The sequence below is a fragment of the Melozone crissalis genome, unplaced genomic scaffold, assembly GCF_028551555.1.
Source record: "Melozone crissalis strain CALT ecotype California unplaced genomic scaffold, PUWL_Pcris_2 ptg000014l_1, whole genome shotgun sequence".
NCBI lineage: Eukaryota > Metazoa > Chordata > Aves > Passeriformes > Passerellidae > Melozone > Melozone crissalis.
Genome location: NW_026535792.1, coordinates 13,462,822 through 13,484,196, shown reverse-complemented (window position 1 = coordinate 13,484,196; position 21,375 = coordinate 13,462,822). Strand labels below are relative to the sequence as shown.

The 21,375-nt window shown below is 38.4% G+C and overlaps 1 protein-coding gene across 10 annotated transcripts in view; it reads right to left on the bottom strand.

Moving 5' to 3' along the window:
- The window catches only part of TCF12 (transcription factor 12), a 161,049-nt gene that overhangs the window by 12,128 nt on the left and 127,546 nt on the right, over positions 1-21,375 (bottom strand). For 5 of the 10 annotated variants that reach the window (XM_054273044.1, XM_054273047.1, XM_054273048.1 and 2 more), the window contains 8 exons: positions 17,631-17,736; positions 16,378-16,517; positions 15,912-16,056; positions 14,335-14,399; positions 10,161-10,239; positions 5,487-5,560; positions 4,491-4,562; positions 3,551-3,757 (listed from right to left, as the gene is read on the bottom strand). In XM_054273044.1, the coding sequence (XP_054129019.1) occupies positions 3,551-3,757; positions 4,491-4,562; positions 5,487-5,560; positions 10,161-10,239; positions 14,335-14,399; positions 15,912-16,056; positions 16,378-16,517; positions 17,631-17,736 (888 nt within the window). The remainder of the gene's footprint in view (positions 1-3,550; positions 3,758-4,490; positions 4,563-5,486; positions 5,561-10,160; positions 10,240-14,334; positions 14,400-15,911; positions 16,057-16,377; positions 16,518-17,630; positions 17,737-21,375) is intronic. The other 5 variants (XM_054273049.1, XM_054273050.1, XM_054273053.1 and 2 more) reach the window with 2 other exon arrangements.

Below are 21,375 nucleotides of genomic sequence, written 5' to 3'. Positions count from 1 at the left end.
ACTCCAAACCTGAGGGCAGAACATATTTCGGTTGATTTAAGTGGTAACATTTGGGATCTGAAACCAGAAAACCAGTTAAGTATTTTAGGCAACTAAATAAAAACTAGACAAATCATGGGCAGTGATGACACAAAACTGCATGTAGGAGAACCGAGAGTGACACGTGGGGAAAGGACATCTCTGTCCTGTTAATATTGGTTCTGCATCTCACACTTTAGTCTGATTATCCATTCTGAGCACTTAGCATGGAAAGCTTTTGAGAACTGGAAAACAAAAATACCACTCTTGGTCTGAGTCTTTGAACTTTTCAAGCCCTACTAGCTGGTCAGTTTGGCTATGGTCATTAGAACCATTTTAGCCAAGGTGTGCATAATTAAGGCAAAGAAAAGGGCTTTGTAATCAAGAATTTTACACTTCAGACAGCACAGAGTTGTTCAGTGGCAGCACAATCTCCACAGGGAAACAGCAACTCTGGAAGGGCTTGAGCAAGAGCAGAGGTTGGTGTTGGCAAAGCTGCTTAACTGGCCTTTCATGCTTCTGCTGGAGCAGGCACAGGGCACAGAGAGGGAGATCACCAATTTTCTTAGATTCCTGTTATACCTGAAAAAACCCTCTGACTTAAAAGATTGAATTTCATCCTTAACTGAGTTTCCAGGCCTTTTATTTATTTATTTTTAATCAGTTCAGGCTGTTCTTTTTCCATTGTATTACAATGACAAATAAAAAGCAGCTTGAATAAGAACAAAAAGTATTACTTCTTAACTTTTCAATAATACATGAAATAAAATACAAATCAACTTCAAAGGCCAGTTAGCAAATATTTGATGAGTTTGAGATATTAAAATCTATTTGAGTAAGTCTAATGGCCAGCCCAGCTAAAAAGAAAACAAGACCATTCAGAGCAAGCAGGAAATGAAGTCAACTAGAGTTGTAAAATAAATCTGGCTCAAAAATTAAGCAAATGTTAAAATAAAACCATGCCTGGTTACACTAATTACATAAAAAGGAGTTAAATTACTCATTTCCTAGCTCCTTCTGCCAAGATCATCATCTTCAAGGGAAATTAAATTTATTTTTTTTTCTACTTTTTTTTTAAAGAGCAAAAATATTTTGTGCAAAGATCCCACCCTCCTTCAACAAGGAAGTTTCATTTAGTGCTGAATTCCAACGAACATTTCTTGACCCTATGTCAAACAAAACTTCAAAACTAGGTAATCACCGTTATCAATGTTGACATTTCTCACTATGTTAGCCCAATACTCATTATTTTCTTAAAATTTACTGGATGTCATCTCAAGTAAAGCAGTATTTAAATCTGGAATGAAGGCTGGATCTTACAGTTCAGGTTGTGTGTCAAATGCTCTGCTCTCCTACTTACTATTTAAAAAGAACACTATAGTAAATAAGAGTTTGAAATGAACTGAACTGGTTATTGAAGAAGAATTACCCCTGGTACCTGGGGGGCATTACTGCAATGCAGTCATCACCAATAAAGCCCTCAGCCTGCAGCACAGCCAGATGTGGCAGCCCCTGCCCTGCGCCTATTTCAGGACTCCATCCTCAGCCAGGCTGAGCTCCTGCAATTGCCAGTGATGTCAAAGGGCGCTCTTTGGGGACTGGGCAAGACCACAACTGGATGCCTTCTGTTGGAGCCAATTATTCTGATGTAACAAAATTAAGGTTAATCCAAGACATTCTTTAGCTGACTCACTTTACAAGCCAAACTGATCTGCAAGCTTGTTCCACCAAGTGAGGATGAAATGTACAGGCAAATTTTTTTTTTTGTTTTCTTAATTTAAATTTATTTCTAACAGACAAGCTTCTGTCAGTCAAATAATTAGATGATAAATTAGATCTACATTAGTAGATCTATTACTAAATTAGTATTACATTTAAGTTACACAACTACATTAAACTAGAGAAGATCAAGGAACTTCTGTCCGTTTTGGAGAGTCATTTTCCACTGTCTCCTATTTTAATAAAAATTGAGTTGATAAAATATTTATCGTAACTGATTTAAAAAAGAAACTGATATTTTTAGGTACATTTTGGCACTACCTGGATTTATTTGACTATGCCTGGCTTAGCAGTATCAGAAGGTCCCTCAAGTCACAGAAAAAAATTGTCACTGCAGTTTCAGTCACTCACTTTACACCACATCAAGAGCAGAGGGGAAAAAAGTTTTCTTTTGTAGGACTAAATTTCAGTCTACCCTAGAACACGGTAGAACTTTAACAACATTCTTTAAATATTAAATCCCTGTAGGTACTATGAAAAAATTCAAAAGCAGTTATGCATCACTTCTTTCATTACTAAAAGTAACTGCGAACCTGTATAGAAAGCTGAAGTTGGATGTGCAATTGGAAAGTACCCCCTCCCCAAAGCCCCCAAACCCACGCAGCTTATAGAAAGCAAGCAGTTCTTTTTGATGTTTACTGCAGTGGTCCTGAAATTAATATAAATGGATGTGTGACGTGCGAATGGGAGAGCCTGGAACTAATTCTGTTTTATAGAATACAAACCCTTCAGCAATTGGGGTACCTAATTATTTTGATGATAGGTGAAATTTTGCCTTGATCACACAGTACCCAGCTGTGAATCTGTTTTATAACAGAAAATTTCACAGCATGTAACTGGTCTTTAAAATTACGCTGTAAACATGCAAACACATGGCACCACTAAAACAAGCATGTTTTTAAAAGCTCTTTTTCCTTTAAGCATTTTTGAGAAGGGTGGAATGAAAAGGAAGAAAAAGGGAAGTGAGCAATGCTACAAATAGATTTGTTTACTGTGTAATGCTTTTAGCATATTTCTGATCTATAAAAAGCTCAACTACATTTTTTCGGAACAGTTCACATTTTTAAAGAAACAAAAAGAGATGGATTGAATTATTTCACCCTTCTTGGGGATTAATCTGAAAGTAGTTTCCTTTTCATTGTTACTTACACTACAGCTGTGCTCAAACTCCCTTTCGTTTAGAAAAAAAGTTTAAATTTTGAGCCTGCGCACACTATGGTTCCACATTCCAACAGCTTCCTCCCAGTCCTCTGCCAGCATCTGCTATTGAAGACTAGCTCCAATTTACAATAAACAGCTTTTCCAGACCAGAACACTTGAAATTCAGTCCTTCTCGACTGCTTTTCCCATTCAATCTCCCTATTCACCATTTCAAGGAGAAAATGGTTCTGCCAATTATTACACATCTGGAAAAAATGCATGTATAAGCTGAAACGCTCTCAGCAGAAAGTTTCAGCTTTCTGCATATGGTCACAGCAGGATTTTATGGGCCACTGACCAGGCCAAAGTCTAAGTTTTCCCATCTTTTTCCTCCCCCTCATTTCTGCCCACCCCCACTCCAACACTCTAATTGGAAACCCATAGCAGGTGCAAGCTGTCTGCCATCTTTCCCTCCACAAGAATCTCAAGTGGTTTCTTCCTGATAAATATTAGTCTTCCAGCCCAGCTCTGCCTCAGCAGGCTCTACAATAGTTTCAATGCATTAGCTGGAGTTGCTTTGCATAAACACACACATATTTCATAACATCATTACCATGGATGCTTGTCTGCTGGCTGTTACAAGGCTGGATGCTCCATAGTTTGAGTTCAGGCTTCCAATTGGCCCATTGTGGGATGGTCCCAACAAACTGTGGATGTCTCCATGGGCAGCTGACAGGCTCGTGGAAGGCCCCACGGCGTGGTTCCGCAGCACGTGGATGGCATCATCCAGTCTGTCCAAGCGATCCTCCATCCGGGACTGCTGCAAGAGGGGCAGCAACAGCCATTACTGAATAAATCCCCAGGCTCTCCCACCACAACAGAGTCTAGCTCGGAGGTATTAAAGATAGAAGATGAAATGTGGTATCAAAATAGTATCAAAAGATTTTGAGAGCACCTACCAGCACTACAAACAAACAGGAAAAAGAAAATATTATCTGGAGATTTTGTTCAAGATAGCATTCATTCCACAAATAGGTGGCAGCTTTGAAAGTGAGGCTTATTATAAGGTTAATGTTACTCAGCTGCTATTATATTGCATGAAAAGAAAAAAAGGAATTGCTACAAAATAAGCTAATGCAGGATAAGAAAGAATGATTGTAAAATCAGCCTCACCATGCTGGAAACAATTAAGAGAGGCAGTGGTTTTTTGAGAATCTGCACTACAAAAAAAACTGGACAAAACTTCAAGTTACCATTTTTTAAAATGGACCTTCAAAGAGATTAGGTATTTCAGAGATAAAAGCGAGTTGTGTTACTGTCGAAGTCTGTCTTAAAATTACTTTCTTTTAATTACTTTCTTTTATTAAAAGGAATACAAAAAAAAAAAAACCAAAGCAAAACCAATTCTGACATTGCAGCTCTAGAAACTGAAATAGCAGGATGTTGGAGTCAAAAGATGGGTCACACACTACACTAATTTAAGTTTTTAATGGGGAATCCAAAGGAAGCGTTAATTGAAACACAAAAAGGCACCATCTAAAGTGAAATAGTACCTCACAGACATCCTTTAAGAAGGACATTGCATCTTGCAAATGCTCGTGAAGTTGCTGTTCAACTCGATTTTTCTGGCAAAGTCAAGACAGAACAGGAAGCAAAGCACAGGTTAAGATTAATCCAAAAAAGAGGTGAGGAAACAGCTGATGTGCATGTCAGCAATAAATTGTTAGTCAAGTTAATGCAACAGAGATCTGATTATATTAAGATAAGAAAAGGCTAATATTTAACACTGCAGTTATGTTAGGATTCTAAGATGTACATAACCATTATATTTAATTGCGAAAATACTGAAGAAAAGAAATCTGATTTAACTTATAATTTATTCTTGTTAGACAGAAAAAATAGAAATTATATCTGTGGAAACTAGAAATATTAAGCAAGTAATCAAAACCTTCCCTCAAATTTTCCCTGTTTCCTTCCCAATATTGTATCGGAAATGTAAGAAGGAAGTCAGTAAGTGAAATCCTCTGCTGAATCCTCAAAAGAAGAAAATTTACAATGCTGTAGATTTCTGCCTGTGTGTTTTTCTGTAAAATGTTTAATTAATAAATGAACATTCCCGACAACAAATAATAATTACAAATAAAATGTATTAATACTTTAATAACAGTGTAATGCAAACAAGCCCTGGAGACAGCCATTTGAGGGAGAGAGGGGGAAGGACAAGTAAATGCGGAGGCATGAAGTCTTTATCTTTCTCCAGACTGAACTTTAGATAAGAATTAGCTATGGATTTGTGAAAAGGTACCAGAATCTCATAACAGCGCTTTAGCACCAGCTGTCCTCAGCACAGAAGCCTGATGCCCAAGGAACAGATGGTGAAAGACACACCCTGCACGTCTTATATTGTTCAACTGAACAGGCCATTTGTTAGCAAAGAATTCATTTGTAATGCTATCCTACTGTTTCCTTTAATGATATGCAGGATTTATACAAAACCAAGCCTTCAACTCCTAAGTAAAAAGTACTATGTTGCTTTCACCAATTCTTACCAAGGAGTGTAGAGAGTTTTCATAGCTGGGAGATGAGGGGGCTTGTCCTCCACTCCTCGACCACTGACTGGCACCTGTCAAAATTGTCTAGGTTAGTGCACAGATTTACACAGCAGAAGTGGGAAGCAGAGACTGTATTTCTCAACATAATTAAACCCAACATATTCTGCATAAAGGTAAGCTAACATATGGGTATACAAAGGAGGACAAATTCCTTCATTCTGCCTTACTGAGGGATAATTTTCATATCCTGGCATCTGCAGGGTTAGATCACTGTCAGTGACAAAAGCAGTGACATCGTCCAAGTACTTCAACATTAAAAAGTGGACTAAGTACACACACACCATATTTGAAATACCTGCTTCTGCATGTGTCACCAAAAAAGACCTGCTGAATTCTTCTTCAGATTCTGTTCAGTATATGAAGGTATATGTATTTTATATTGTATATGTAAATGTATTTTATATTGTTAATATAAATACACAACAAAAATATTTGAAGTCATCAAATAGGCACCAAGTTAAGGAGAACTGGAGAACCATTTTTATGACACCTCTCTACTAAATGCAAAAACTTAAAACTGGATCTAAAAGCTTTATCTAGTCTAGTTGCATACCATACCATTTTAGATTTAGAAGAGTAAAAATATATCTAAGTCATTCCCATTTGGTATTTCAGATATACTTAAGGTAAATCACAGCAAAAAAACTCATTGACTGTGCAACAAATTGACAATTAAATTCGTATTACCTACACACTTCAAATTCAAAAACACAGCCATTCTAATCTGACATAAATATACCTAATTATCATGTTAATTTTTAAAATAATTAGATGTGAAATGTAATAACTAATAAAGCAGTACTTTTAACACAAAGCCTGAAGTAGTACAACATGCATTTTTCTCACCAACTAATAATGCATCTTTTATAAAGATACTACATGAAATTCTATGGCCATTAGAGACAGCTTCCTTTCAGCCATACAAATGTAATAATAAAGCAATTACATTAATAAATTATGGATATACAATCCAACGCAGCTCATTAAAGGAAGAGCCTGTGGGCTTGTTCTTTCAATAACAGCCAGAGCTGTGCGTCTGGAAAACTGGGAAAAGGTTTAATAACATTATAGTTCCTTTGTTCAGAGAGCTGCAAGTAGTTACCTTTTAAAGACAAGGTTTTATTTAACAAAAATAGTACAGCTTGAATAGCTATTAAAATTATTAAAATACCTAAATATTTCCTTTCTAATTAAAAAATAATAAAAATCTCCTATTTCATGAAAGTCCAGAGCTGCCATAATTGTGCTGGAACTCTCTTTTAGAATACAAAGAATTCAGTGAGTAAGTTTATAATTATCGACTTTCACTTCACACAGCTACTCTGGGTCTGGACCTGTAGTCTCCGTCTGCATTGCTCTCATTCCTGAACTTGGGAATAATGCTTGGAGTCCCACTTATTTCTGCATAACCGTTAATGAAAAAACTATGGAGCATTTTGGTTTAGCATAATGTTCAAATTTTTCCTTGCCCAGAACTCCATTTTTAGAGACAGGGCTGTGGTCAGGAGCACTGCTGCTATCAGAACTCAGAGTACTACTCCCTGCAGCACAGGGATTAAGCAGGAGGGTGGCCAGGGGAGCAGCAAGCAGACTGAAATCCTGTGCACCTCTTCCGTTTGTTTGGGGGCTTTAACTGAAGAAACTCCTATTTCTGTAGTGTAAGCCCAGCACAAAACTGTGACTGGGGCATCTCACGACGGAGACAAAAAGAAAAGAAGGGAGGGAACAACCAACCCAAGTGTGACCTGCAGCTTTCAGTGACACCTCGGCAGCACCGGGGCTCCTCCCGAGCGGTGGCACTCTGCCTCCATGGCTGCACGTTGCCAGATGGCACCGATTTCCTGCTTGCCTCATTCCACTCCCCCTCCTAGAAGTTTGTGCATGAAATCCACCAATTATGTTAAAAAGCATCCTGGCACCACAAGCCCTGCAATTAACAACTGCAGCTTTTAGGGCAGCACCAACACAGCAGCATTAAAAAACAAATAAGCCAGGCAAGTGTTAGGATTTACAGGGGTCACCGACAGCAATCACTGCAGTATTGTTCTTACCCCCAGTCTCCCCAACACTAATCCTCTGGCTCCCCTTTCAAACACACTCAGAGCTGCAGAGGGCTGGCTTTGCATCCTCAGAACCCACCAAACCTCCTGAATGCCTCTGATCCTGCACAAGGATTCTTAAAATACCGAGGCTCCCACCATTCAGATGCCTATATAAACTCCACATGCGTGTACACAATCATTAAAACTATGCAAGATGCTCAGCTCTGGGCATGTTTATGTAAAATTAGAAATTAAATGAGGGCAAGGCAGGCAAGACACGCACTATTGTCTCATAATACTTGGGGGTTTTCATCAAGTTGTTCTCCAAGCTTTTACTTAACTGAATTAAAAAACGTCATTAATCCTCATTCAGCAACAGAAGAGCCAAGGAGTCAGTCATGAGCTTATGAACCCCAAGGTCTCATGACGTTGGTCTCTGTCAGTGCTCTCCCTGGTAAACACAGTACTCCTACCCTAACTCACAATTAAAGCATGGGCAAATTATGACTTAAGCAATCTGTAATACTATGAATGCTAACTAAACAAATACCTAATTGCAAAAGGGGAAAATGACAACAAAGGCTAAAATGCTCCAAAATATATTATTTCGGTACACATAAAACATTTGTTTTATCTGCAATAACTTTTTGGGTCAAGACAGAAAATGGCTACCAGGAGTATAAATAGCAATAAATGCAGTAGTAATTACTTCACATTGTGCTTCACCGTGTTCTTAGTGACTCATCTGGGAATAAAGATAAAAGTCCAGATTCATAAATGAAGGTAATTAACTACTGGAGCAATTTACCAAAGGCTTGATAAATTCTGTATCACTGGAATTAAAGGGGATGGGAGGGTATAAATGTGAAGCAGATGCTAAGTTTGAGCCTGAAAAGGACTTCACTATTATTTGTTTATGTCTACTACTGTCTTAACCATCAGAATCCAGAATAAGGAATGTAAAGTGCAAATTTTGTACATTTCATACAGGTTGCAACAGGCAAAGACAATAACAGCAAAAACACAAATTTAGTGACCTCAAATTTGTATTCTAAACTCAGAAACTAGCTAGAGCTTTCACGCTTACAACACGAGGTGCAGTATCTCATTAGGCAACTCTTGAAAAAAACCTCTTTGGGTTCTTTAAAATTTTAAATACTTGGAAATGTCAGAACTTCTTTCTTCCAGCCACAAAATATTTTCAATACTTGCTTTGATGTTAAAAAGAAAATAATAATAATTTTCTGGTCTGATCTGCCTTTTCAGTACAACAGAATACACAAAACATTTTTGTCAACTGTAATCACTAAATCAAAAATCCCATTAATCCCATCATTACTCAATTCAACATGGATTATTCAATAATAGAAAAGAAATGCCCAAAGCAGCTGCTCAGGTAAGCCATGTCAGATATTCATTAATCCATTACATCCACGGAAAACCAGAGCAGTGTCCATTAAATAGGAGTGAAGCATGAATGATGGAGGCTTTGAGTGACACTGCATATAAAGATATGCATATTCACAGCCATATGATTATGACTGCATTTTGCATGCAATACCTTCACTAATTTATTCATCTAGATTACAAAAGCATTCAGCTAAGCTCATTCTGTACCCTTTTCACCTTAAGGTAATTTTATTGTTTTATAAGAAGCACAACATTTACAAAAAAGTGACCAATGGCCAGAAGCCTGCAGGGATATATTAAACAACAGAGAACATGGGAACAGACTGTTGTATAAACGTTAAATAATTTAACAAATTGCACTATAGGAAAGAAGAGGGTTAAAGTTACATCATCTTACTTGTAATTCTAGTTCTTTGTTAAACAACAAATTTAAGTCAATGGAGCTTTCACAGTCCTCTCTATATGGAGAACAGCTGTTCAACTTTTACTAGACAGCTGAGGCCACACTGTCTGTGAAAGCTGCACTAGCACTAATAGCTGTAGGCAGCTGCCCACAGTTCATCTCCACACTGGAATGCTTCTTCCCACATTCACACTACAAATGCACAAAGCACAGGTGACAGAGGTGCCTGCAATACACAGCATTTATTTTAAAAAATGCCAGAAATTCTTCTCCCAGAGAATGAAAACATTCATGAAATATATGAATGAAAAGCTATCTTGTGTACAAGTTGGATAGTCTCATAGCCTACTATATTTTCATTAGAGGGAACACACATCTGCTGTGTTTGTCACTGAAAGCTGCCGCAGAGCTTTAACATATAGCTCAAAAAAACCCCAAATCAAATCAAATCAAATCAAATCACTCTTCTTTCTCTCAACAGGGCAAATCCATACAGATATCTTTATAGCCCTCATATGTATGGTCAGTTAATGCTTCCAAACATTATTTTAATTTGCTAATTTTCAAAGCAAGTTGCCAGGACTCAAGTGAGTGCCCCTAACAAAACGTCTATGAATCTATGAATTATAAATTTTCCTTTTTACAATGGAAAAATAACCAAAATGCACAGGCAGTTATGCAAGGAAGTTAATGCTGATTTCCAACAGGACATTTTCAAAACCACAAGCAAGGTATTGACAAATGACCAGTCTGTACCTGTAAGAGGCGATGGTGACCCAACTGGTGTTGATGGATTCGATGGAAAACTACTGCTGGTATGATCAGGAGAATAAATCTGATGACAGACAAAGAGATTACATATCAATATATGTTATAATACACAGGAAAAACGCTGTTAGAATTCTTTTTCATGTTTTAATTGTCACTCTTGATTCTGGATTGATAAAAAACGCAATTTGATCCTTCAATCATAGCTCTGCTTTATTACACTCAAGGCTCTAAAAATGTCCAAAGAACTTTCATTTTCAAGCAGCTGTCCAAATAAGCACAGTCTGTATTTGATAGTGACACAAGTATAACTGACCTTCCTGCTCATTTAAGAGCAGCAGAAATTACAGCCTTTTTGTCTCTGCAGGGGAACGATTCACATAAGAGTTCACAGTACACAGCTAATTATATCAAACAAAACTTCAGGAAAATGCCAATGAATAATGACTTTCCAAATTTTAGAGAGAGATTTTAGCAGTCAACACATGTTATCTGCTAAAAATTAATCCTTCACAAAACACCAAGAAAGCATTCAGGCTCTCTTATTATTGGTACCTACCAAACAAAAAAAACTTGAAATTTTGTTCCTCTTGCAATGTATTGCAGCACATAAAATGCTTCTCTCTTATTTCAGTATCAATTGGCCTCTTGAGATACTAAACTTACAACGATTCTTTTCTTGCTAATATTGAAATTAAAAACTACTGGTAAAAATAGAAGACATAATGCTTAAAGCTTTAATTAAAAACTAAAATCTCAAGACACTGGGAAAATTCATTTTATGAAGGGAATTTAATAGATTTAGAGGCTGACTATGGACTTCAGAACATATTTTTATAGGTCATCAGTTCAAACCTGTTTTACTTGAGCAGAGACCAGGATTTGTTAGTCATCAGATGGCAGTTAAAAAAATCCTCACTGGCAGTGTGGTTGATGTCTCTTCACACAGACAATATGACATTTCAGCATTTAGCTGACAATAACTTCATTAAGTTCCATATTGTATTTTCTGAACTGACAAAACCAGGACCTGATAGACCACATGCTCCTTCCTGGTACATTGTACTTTTCCATTAGAAAAGACCATCAGTTCCCTAATGGAAATGTTTCCTCCTTTTCATACATGCTAGAAAGGAAATATATTTAGAACAAACTACCTCATACTACCGGAGGAAATTCATGCATTGTACATCAGCACAAAAATAAATCTTGGGTGTCAGTATAAGAACTGCAGAGAGTTTCAGACAGATAAAATACAGAAAATTAAAATAAAGTCAAAGGCTACAAAGTTTTCTTTGAAACTGCTCATTTTCCACAGGCGTACCTGCCAATTTTATTTTGCTGTATTTTATAACAGGGAAAATCTACAGTACAGCAAAGCCTCAACTAAAATACGAGGTCAGAATTCATTCTGCATGCAGTCCCTGGCTGCTGTGCTGTTAAATGACCAATGATGAACAACCCTGACACCTTCTGCCAGGCTTAAACGGTAACATGACTCATTTTACTGCAACAAATGAGACTCCTCCTCCTATCAGTCATGGTCCATTCCAATCAGTGGGGTGCCAATATGCCAGGGTCTAATGAAAAGGCTCTTAGACAAAAGCTGCACAATTGAGAGCCTGCAGAGCCAAACCTCGGAGCTGTTAGTCCAATTTTTTAAACACTACAGTGTACATTTCAGTTAGGCTTTGTTATGTTAATGTTATTGAGTCTAAAGCAACAAAGAAACTTAATTCATGAATTACTTTTAGAAGTCAACTTCCCTACATTTTCTTTTCTTTTGTGGAGGGACCAGTGGCTATTTAACTACCGAGACGGTACAAAGGCCTTTACCCCAGTGCTGAGGTAGGAATCAAAACATAAGTTATCACAAAGAGGTCTGATATAATCAACAAAGTTAAACAGTCCTCCTGTTTGATCTCCTCTAAATTAAAGACCAAGTGTTTTGATTTGGCATTAGGCAATGAAATAAACCAGATGTTTCTCCTGCCATATAACCCTCCATGGGCACAATCTTAAAGGGTTATTGTTTGGCAAATGTTCAGGGAAACACATTAGAAATGGCACGAATACCCAGATTTTCTTTTCTTTCTATCTATACTAGTTCATTATCCAAACTAATGCATAATCCACAGGGCTTTGGGAACTTTGTGTAAATACTTTCATGTACAATTCTCTTTCTTGCCTACCCTGAGATTAAGACCACAATTATCCAGGCTTAAACCTAAAATAAAAGAACCTTTGCAAATGTATTATCTGGCCTTACATGTTTAATCACATACTATTCTGTATGGTCTTTAATACCTAAACTGAAGAACAAATGTCGTATCCTCTGATGTTTCACACATGAAAGGCCTATTGTGAGATGTACATCAACAGAATTTTAGAACTAGAAATTCCTCTCAACAGTTGCAGCAGCAGCATTTAAAGCCAAAACCAGAAAGGAACACAGTGGCATCTTAGGGGAAAAAAAGGCGGCACGACAATCACAGTATTTGAATAAAACTTTGTTCAAACAGAAAAATATTCTTGATTTCCTAGCTGTCAAAATTCATGTGTGTCAGCTTCACCTGCAGGACAGCCCAGCTCCCTCCTGGGCCTGCTGCAGCCGCGCTCTCGCCGAGGGAGCGCAGGGAGTGTGCTGGGTGCGCGTGCTGCGGGGTGCGGGGGAAGCAGATGGATGAGGCGAGGGATTTGAAGTGTGCAGACTATGGCATGCACTGATAGAGCAGATGGAATGCATCACCATCAGCTATGACAGAAATGATTTATGGAATGACCTGGCTGCTCCTGCCAAGCAACAACACGGGATGACAGAAACAAGTTTCTATGACAACCAGAGCCCACCCACCAGTTAGATTAAACATTTCTGCCCTGACTTCCACTCGCAATATATTTAGTTTTTCCTCAAAACATCAGCCTGGCTTTCTCAGCTAGTGACTTGGACAAAAATACCTGAAAGGATGAGAAAATCATTTAGAAAAGGAGAGCAGTGGAAAATGTCACAAAGTCCTGCAGGTCTAACTGGCCAGCGTGTCAGACTTAACAACGAAATCTTGTTCCGGCTGCAGAACAGCAGACACCCAAATACATCTGCAGAGCAATGAACAGCCTGCAGTATGTGAGCACTGCCATTTCTAGGAGGAAAAACGATCCCAGCTCTTTTCTGACAGGTCTCAAACAGAGCAAAAGGGAGTGTTAACTGCCCTCTGGACTCCCAAATTGTTACCTACTTGCTGAATCTCTGAAAGCAACAGGGACATTTTTCTCCTCAAAGCCAGTAGGTCAGAGTTCTCCTCCCCAATATGGACATTACAGACATTATCAGATCTGGTAATCTTTTAACATATGACCCTCTGAGGGATGCGAGGGTAACGGGATCTGCATGGACATGCACATTTGCATTCACTGGTATGAGGTGAGGGATGCAGAACCCAACACAGGGATGGTCATTCAGGGCTGCAAAGTTTGCTCTATACAAGAAATACAAAGTGCTTTCCCAGCCACCATTCCTAATTCTGAAAATTTCTGCTGCTGTGTATCAACTACTCTTTTATAAAAAGCACATCTGATTGTAGTAATGAAAAAATAATTACTGTATGCATGCATATGGAAACAGAACTTACAGTAGGTTGAAGATACTTACCATGTTTTACATTATTCCAACAGGAGTTAAAAGTTTAAATTTATGCATATAAACCATTCTAAAGGCTCTTCCATAGATTATAGCTATACAATACAGCATTCAAAACCTATCAGTTTTCTAAGGCCATTGAGAAAACATTTTAAACCTTGAGGCAGGATCTGCTCTAAGACTAATGTTAAAAATATTTGACTTCACCTAAAACACTACAGAAAAAAAATTAAAATCAACTTTTTGTGATTATCTTTTACTTTGTCTAACCAGCTTTATAAACCAGATCCGCCTTAAATCTTTTGATCGCCTGAAGAAAAAGCAATTCAGAATGAGTCTTCTTCAAATAAAAGCATTTTAGCTTGCATTTAAAAAGGACATTTTTCTAGTAAAAGAAATTGCATCATAGTATATTGTCTTGCCTTCATATGTGAAAATTCCTGATTTGATATTATGAAATGAATGACACATAAATAATAGATTAAAATATGTGTTTCAGGTCTGAATATTCTAACTGCTACTTACAGATGCCAACGCCTTTCCAAGTGCATCACCTGTCTGTGAGCTTCCAGCACCATTTCCTCTGTTTCCTGTAATGTGGAAAGCAAACCCAACACTTATTTTTAAAGCTGAAATTTTATTTACTTTTATTATTTTATTCATCACATAGAGTTGAGCAACCACTTTTTAAATTGATTTTCTGAGGAAGTCAGTGTCAATAGAATCAGTTCTCATTAGACTTAAAAATTTGATTAAAACAATTAGATTTACATTTAGATGCTCTTCTCTTAAAAGTCAAACACAGTACCACTGTGATAACTTAAGGACCAACAAGTGAAAGCAGCTAGAAAAAGACAAATTATTTTCTTGGATCATAGTCTAATTTAAATGAAATATGAAAAAGAAAATCAAAATCAGAAAATTACATTATTGCAGCTCATTTCTAAACTGCTATCATGAAGTGCTGCACGTTTAATTAATTCTTAAAGCCAAATTCACAGAACAGTTCCTTGTGTGTCTCCTTGCTCCCCCTGCTCTAATTCCCTGTGTTGTGCTCTCATCTTTAGTTTAAGAAGTCCCTGAAAAGCTCTGATGCACCAAGTTTTCTGTCACCCCTGCTCTCAGTTGCATGTCAGCAGCTTTGCGTGCCCTTTTGCTCCACACACCATTAAGCCAAGAGGAAGTCTGAAGCCCTGCCAATTGGAAACACAGAGAGGAACTGAATCCTCAGAAATATCTGCTTTGCTGTAGAAGACAGACCCTTTAAAAGCAAATCTTCTTTCTCCAATTATCAACTTCTAAAGCCAAAAAATGTATTGAATGTGAATGTAAGCCATTCACATCAGAAATCTAAATAATCCAATGCTCACTGTTTCCAAGTTTGTGACAAACTTGGATTTTCCAGCCTGCATTTCCCATGCAGATTCACTAACTGGGTTCTGTTTAAAGATCTTGGTCTAAAACATGTTCCCAAATCAAAGCTAACATAGTCACCCTAACTAAATTCCACTTCCTTAAAATGAAGCTAAGTGCAAATCCTATCGAACCAACACGGAGCATCTACAAGCATTTAACTTCTACAGCCATATCTCAAGACGGGCAAATATGTGCAAGGAACAGATGATCATCCTCTATTTCTTTCTTCCTAGGTGAGCACAGAGGAGGCTAAACCAGCCACCATACTGGCTACTCTGTAATCTCTCAAACTGTTAAGAGAGGAATTTACGATGCACTTTATCAACCTCCCCTTGGAAGCAGCCTTCCTGCCTTTCTCCAGAGCAGCTCTGCAAACTTCAGTGCCAGAACTGCCTACAGGGCCCGCACATGTACTGAACTACGGAGGGACAGTGGCCACTAAGTCACACCCACCCAGTCCCTGAGCACAGGCTTGACTGTGAAAGCAAATAAATGGGAAAGTCTTAAGCTGACTGAAAAACAATTTGCCTTATGTCAGCCATACTGAGGATAGAAATATCACAGTGGTGAATTTTTCCTGATCTACAAGCGTGCCATAAATTAAATCTTACTAATTTTGTGCGTCATGCAGCCCTAAATTTCATTTTCTTGTAAAATGAAAAAAAAAATCAGGAAGAACTTTTTACCCAGAATATTATCTGATCCATTGACAGGTGGAGTGTGTGAGGCAGCTACATAAGGTGAACTACTGGTACTGCCACGATGGAAGCTGGACATCGGAGGAAGACTGGCATTTATATCTGTAGGTGAGACTGAATGGGGGGGATAGCTCTGCAGAGAAGAGAAGCAGACATAAGACACTAAGTAGTCCTTAAATAAATGTTGATATTTTAAGATACCAAACACGTAACACCCAGCTCTTTATTACAGAAGAAAGGGACTCATCCTACCTCTGAACGGACCACTACACTACCACAGATTTTTATTTATACAACAGACATAACTAGAAGGACATAAATCTAATAATATACAAAGTTTTGATTTCTAACTGGGTTTTTATCTGACATACATGAGCAGCAAACAAGAAGTTAATTCTCATCAGTTAGATCTCCATACACAGCTGTAAACAGATTAATGTGTGCTGAGTCTTACCAAACGGTCGTGTGTGTGCAGGCTGCCGTAACTGCCGGACTGGGACATGTGGGAAGAGGAGCCTCCAAGCATCCCACCATAGCCAGGCTGGCTCATGCCATTGGATGAACTCCAGAGGTCAGAAGAATTGTGGGTCCCATCTTTTTTTGTAGTATTTTTTCAGTAGAAGAGAAAACAAGAAAAATGCATTTCATGAAGAATACTCATTTCTCTGTTCCTTTACAAGATTATTTGAAACAAATACAGAATTCAGTTACTGAGACTAATATCAGTGGAGAAATGGTGACCAGTTTATACTGCATCTTCTATTTTCATGCCACCACATTGTTGCTATATTTATTTTTAAAAAACCAAAGAAACAACAGAGGCTTTATAGCTGAAATATAATCCAACCACAGCTGAGAAAATACCACGCATTTCTGCTAATTACACAGACCTTCAGCAAGGCCAGATTTAAATCAAGAGTGTTGATAAAAAGTCCAGACTGAAAGAAATAATAAAAAAGGAGGTGGAGGGATAAGAAGTTTGGCCAAACAGAACTCATCATAAACATACATTGCAAAACATCTATTTACCTAAAACAAGCAATTTATAGTCTAAGATACCCTAGCACCACAAAAATATAAAAACATTTAAAATAGCAGATTTAAGTAGCTGAAATGACTACATTACATAAGCCTCAGCCTGTGTGTCAGTGCAGTTTCCCTTCCCTTCTGTAGCACAAAGTGAAGTGCTCTGTGAATTCCTGTTCTGAGACACTGAGCTCTCAATGTCCTCCAAACCCTCACCAGACTGCAGCACGAGCTAATTGTGTGACGTGAGGCTGAGGAAATGGATTCTGCTCTTGTTTCGTTCAGTGCAACCCCCTTTTTTCTGGCATGCTGGATATACAAGCATTTGAGAACATAAGACTGTTAGCTGATATTGTACAGTCAAATTCCAGAAGAGTCAATAAGCCCCACATCATTTTTCTCTATCACTCCAGTGTGCTGCTCTGAAGCCCCTACAAATCAAAGGATGGGAATTCTGTCCATCTGGCCTGGTGTGTAATCCCTTTAAATTTCAGTCAGCAATTAATGTCATGAGAAAAACTTTACATCAACAGACAGTTCCCTTCATCTAGCTGTTTCAAAAGTATATAAAACCTAACCATAGGCTCTAGCACAATATGCTCTCTTTACACTACTGCATTCACCAGTAAACGGTGTCTGACTGCAGATTTCTGCCTAAAGGACAAGTGACATTTTACCCACCTTGCATAAAGAAAGTGCTAGCAAACATACTGCTTGGTGGCTTAGGAGATGGGTAACTTGGAGATTCTCTGTTGAAATCATCAGAACTCGGGGATGGTGCATACACCTACATATCGGAGGGCAATAAAAGCAGGTTAGCAATAACTGGGTGTCGTGCACAAAAAAATCCCACAACAGCATACAGATATAGAGAGAGAAAGCACAAATAAAAAAAGAACAGTGTAGCAAGCCGCAGCATTTGTTGCCCTTGTTTTATTTGCTTTTTAGCAAGTTGCCACAGTACAGAGGAACTACAGTAGAATGATCCTAACAACACACTTTCTGGTGTGCCAACTCAGCCAGGTGGCCTGATAAAAGCCTGAATGCTGATTTTGCTTTCTAAGTGCATGACTCGCACAGACTTGTTGCTCAAGATAAAAAAGCAAGATAAAACAACTGGGCCCCAAACAAATTTTATTTTAAAACAACTGTATGCCTATTTGAATATTTAATTAGCTGGCATCCCAACAATCAGAAAGAAAAGAACATCCAGTGACAAATGGAAAGGTTTTAATGCAGCCGTTTTATCACCCATTCAGAAACTTGCACGCCTTTGGAGAGCCATCAGAAACAGACACATGCATGTCCTCAGGAATAATCTTAAAACTGCAACACCAACGACATAATTTTCACACTGGCCTAGCATTAAAGAAAAGCAATACTATTGTTTTTTCACTGTTAACACACCAGTGGAATGCCCATTCTCAACTTGTGAGCAACAAATATTCTTTTCAAGTTAAATAAGTAAGATGCCAAATAAACATAATGACTCAAAGTCTTTCACTGCAGCAGCTCTAAGAAGAAATATAAAGTGTATTCAGGAATAAGTTCAGTAAAATGAACAAGGCCCAGTATTCACAGAGTCGAGGACTTTACCCATAAGTAGTTGTTCTATACTGAATACTGCAATGATTAGTGTGTGTTAGAAGAGAAATTAAATAAAAAGCAAATTAACATATACAACAGCAAAAAATATAAAAAATGTAACATTGAAACTGGAGCATCTTTTTCCTATGAAGTAAAAACTGTGGTATTTTTAAGTGTTTACCTTATTTGTTAAATACAGATGACTTACTAAATACATATATGATGAATAATTTCACAACTTTAAGGCTTATATAATGCAGCTTCAAAAATGCACTGTGCCCTAACATTCAAAAGTGATTATTTTGATCCCCTCCTATGCACGTACAGACACACATATGTTTCTACGGCATTCACAACTCTCCCTGGTCTTTCTGAGATGTTGTTTACCAAGCACGAGAAGGGCCAGGAAAACCAAGCCAACCAACAAAAAAGCCTAAGTTCCCCTAAAAAAAGAACCATTGTCCTCCCAGAGGCGGACTGTTCTGATAGGGACATTGAGGACAGTGAAGTGGGCAAGTCCCGCTCCATTTGCATCCCAATCCCCCTCCTCCCGCTGCCGAAGCTTTTGCAGCCCTGCTGTTGTGGGAACAAATGGCCGGGATGTGCCTGAGCCAGCGCCTCTGACATCACCCGCGCCCAGGCACTGCGCTCGCGGCCTCGCTCACAGCGGCACCATTGCAGCAAAATCCCTGCAATCCCACAATGGTGGAACCGGGACAAGGGCACAGGGCACAGCTGTCGGGATGAGCCCTGCAATGAACAGGGCAGCAGGTAAACAGACACCTGGTTAGGAGGCGTCAAGTGGAAAACTCAAAACTTTAAGTTACGTGCTTGTTTACCGTTGGTTTTTATTGAAAACAAATGAAATTTTTTTCGGAAGGAAAGCTTTTCGGAAAGCTGCTCAATATTTTACTCGAAATTTTTCAGTTTATGGAATAGACGTAAAATAGAGATGCTTACCAGACCTGAGTGACAGAATGACAATACATCCTGAGCAATGTTCGCAGTACATATGTATTTACTCTATATGATGAATGCATGTATATTCCATGCCTGGGACATATTTTAACAGAAATGTCACTCTGTCAAATTGTAAATACTTGCACTCATAAGACTGCAAACATATTAGGTAAAACTGGGCTTAATTTACAAGTTCTCTGTTGTGCAGAATAACACAGCATATGCTATAGCTGATGGATAATCTATCACTGTCACAGGACAGCAGTGGAAACAAAGCTTTATGACATTTAGCACTGCCATGGAGATGTACACTGATTAATGCGAAGTCACCTACAGTGACGAATTCTACTTCTTTTAAACTGCAACGTTATCTACGAGATTTGTAAATACAAGCTTCAGACAGAAATTTTAACATTTTACATAATTGGGTGATTTATAAAAACTGATTAACACTATCTCAGAAGGGGAATTAAAAGCTCCTACAAATGTATAATTTACAAATATGTATGTACAAGCCATTAACATAATAAAAATGTTATGAATTATATAAATGTAAAAGAGGCCCTTCCAAACAGCTACATGAAAGTCTTAGCACAGACACATAACTTCATATACTTTCTGCTTGTTTTGGTATCTTAACTATAGCTTGCAAAAACATAGCTGCAATGTTATGAAGCTGCACTTGTGCCAGTCTAGATTTTTCAGATCAAAGGGTTCTTGCGGCAAAACACAACTGATGTGGTCTCAAAGACTTCATTAACTCCAGATGTGGGGAAATAGCCAGCCAATTCCACAAAAGGAGCAAGTCTCTTTTAGTTACAATCAGAACTACCCACAAATTAAAACCAGGCCTCTGATGTCATCTGATCACCTGCAGATGAGCGCCGGGTTTTTTCTGGTTAATGACCTAATCATAATAATTTTTGTGCTGCGTTACTACAAACAAAATTTAAAAGCAAAGGAGAAATTTTACTAAAATTAACCCAAAGTCTATGAGATGCAAAATACAAAGGTTTTAAATAAGAAAGTTGGCAAAAAGGATGAAATTTTATTTTTAAGTGGGGAATGCATCAGGGCAAGCGGCCAGCTCGCTCTGAAAGGCCCACAGGCAGTGGGACCCCTCCCCAGCCAAACGTACCCCGTGGCTGCCGGCATGGCCCTGCAGCGGCTCCCCAGCAGGACTTGGTGTCCTACTTAAAGGGCTTTCTCTTCTGCAACAGCTGAGTAAGGCAGTTAAAAATATGACGTGGCTGCTCAAGACGGCCTCTTTTAGCTATTAAACTGATAACACTGACATCCAGGAGGCATCAAACCAGTTTTTCCTGGCTGACGTTCCCGCTAAGACAAGGAAGGAATACTGTTAAAAGGTCAGCCTGTTAGCAGTCTCCTTGAAGAGGGCTGTCTCTAGCAGGTAGAAGAGGAGCCCATCTTTAATCCCCTCCAAAGCACTGTGGCCAAAGGCACCGAGCGTGCCTCCATGCTGACAAGCAAAACACTCTCCCATTATGAATGGGAAATTCCCTCCCGATAAACGCAAGCCAAAACCAGTTTTTTTACATGACTTATCAAGTCTTGGACTCGACTTTTTTGGAGTTGTGCTAATATATACATCAATCCTAATGCTGCAGTGCTCCTGAAGGGCTGAAAGCCTCCGCTGGGGCAAGCAGGACAAACGGGTTGCAGAGGATGTCAAGTGAGAGACCCGCATCAGTCTCTCCTGCACCCTTGAATTGGTTTACATCTCTCCAGGAGGAAAAGAAGGATGACAATTCAGATTTCTTTATCTGGGGTAGTGGCGGGCCTGACTTCAGAGCTGAGAGACATTAGATGTACGACATCTGATTTTTGATTTGGGTTTTTTTTTTTTAATTTGTTTGAT